Raw genomic sequence first — 297 nt, 5'->3', positions numbered from 1 at the left:
CTGGGTCGCTAAGGTCCTAAACCCTAAACCCTAAACCCTAAACCCTAAACCCTAAACCCTAAACCCTAAACCCTAGAAGCTTAGTTAGAGCCGCATGCATCTTACAAGGGTGTGGCTGTTGCTGTTGCTGCTGCTGCTGCTGCTGCTACTGCTGCTAGTACTGCTACTGCTGCTACGGTTGTTGTTGCTGCTGCTGCTGTGTTTGCTGCTGTTGCTCTTAGCTTTAGAACAGCAGCAGCAGCAGCAGCAGCTGCTGCTGCTGCTGCTGCTGCTATTCTTTGTACTGTGCTGTCCCTC

At 51.9% G+C, this 297-nt stretch overlaps 1 protein-coding gene across 1 annotated transcript in view; it reads left to right on the top strand.

The window, feature by feature from the left end:
* Nucleotides 1-297, top strand: part of EMH_0036570 (uncharacterized protein) — a gene marked incomplete at both ends in the record, with an annotated part of 6,422 nt that overhangs the window by 3,358 nt on the left and 2,767 nt on the right. Inside the window, one exon of the mRNA XM_013495102.1 lies at nt 222-297. Coding sequence (XP_013350556.1) covers nt 222-297 — 76 coding nt within the window. The remainder of the gene's footprint in view (nt 1-221) is intronic.

Source organism: Eimeria mitis, genomic scaffold (assembly GCF_000499745.2).
Source record: "Eimeria mitis Houghton genomic scaffold, Emh_scaff1418, whole genome shotgun sequence".
NCBI lineage: Eukaryota > Apicomplexa > Conoidasida > Eucoccidiorida > Eimeriidae > Eimeria > Eimeria mitis.
Note: the sequence above shows the minus strand (reverse complement) of the source record. Positions and strands in the feature narration are given on the sequence as shown.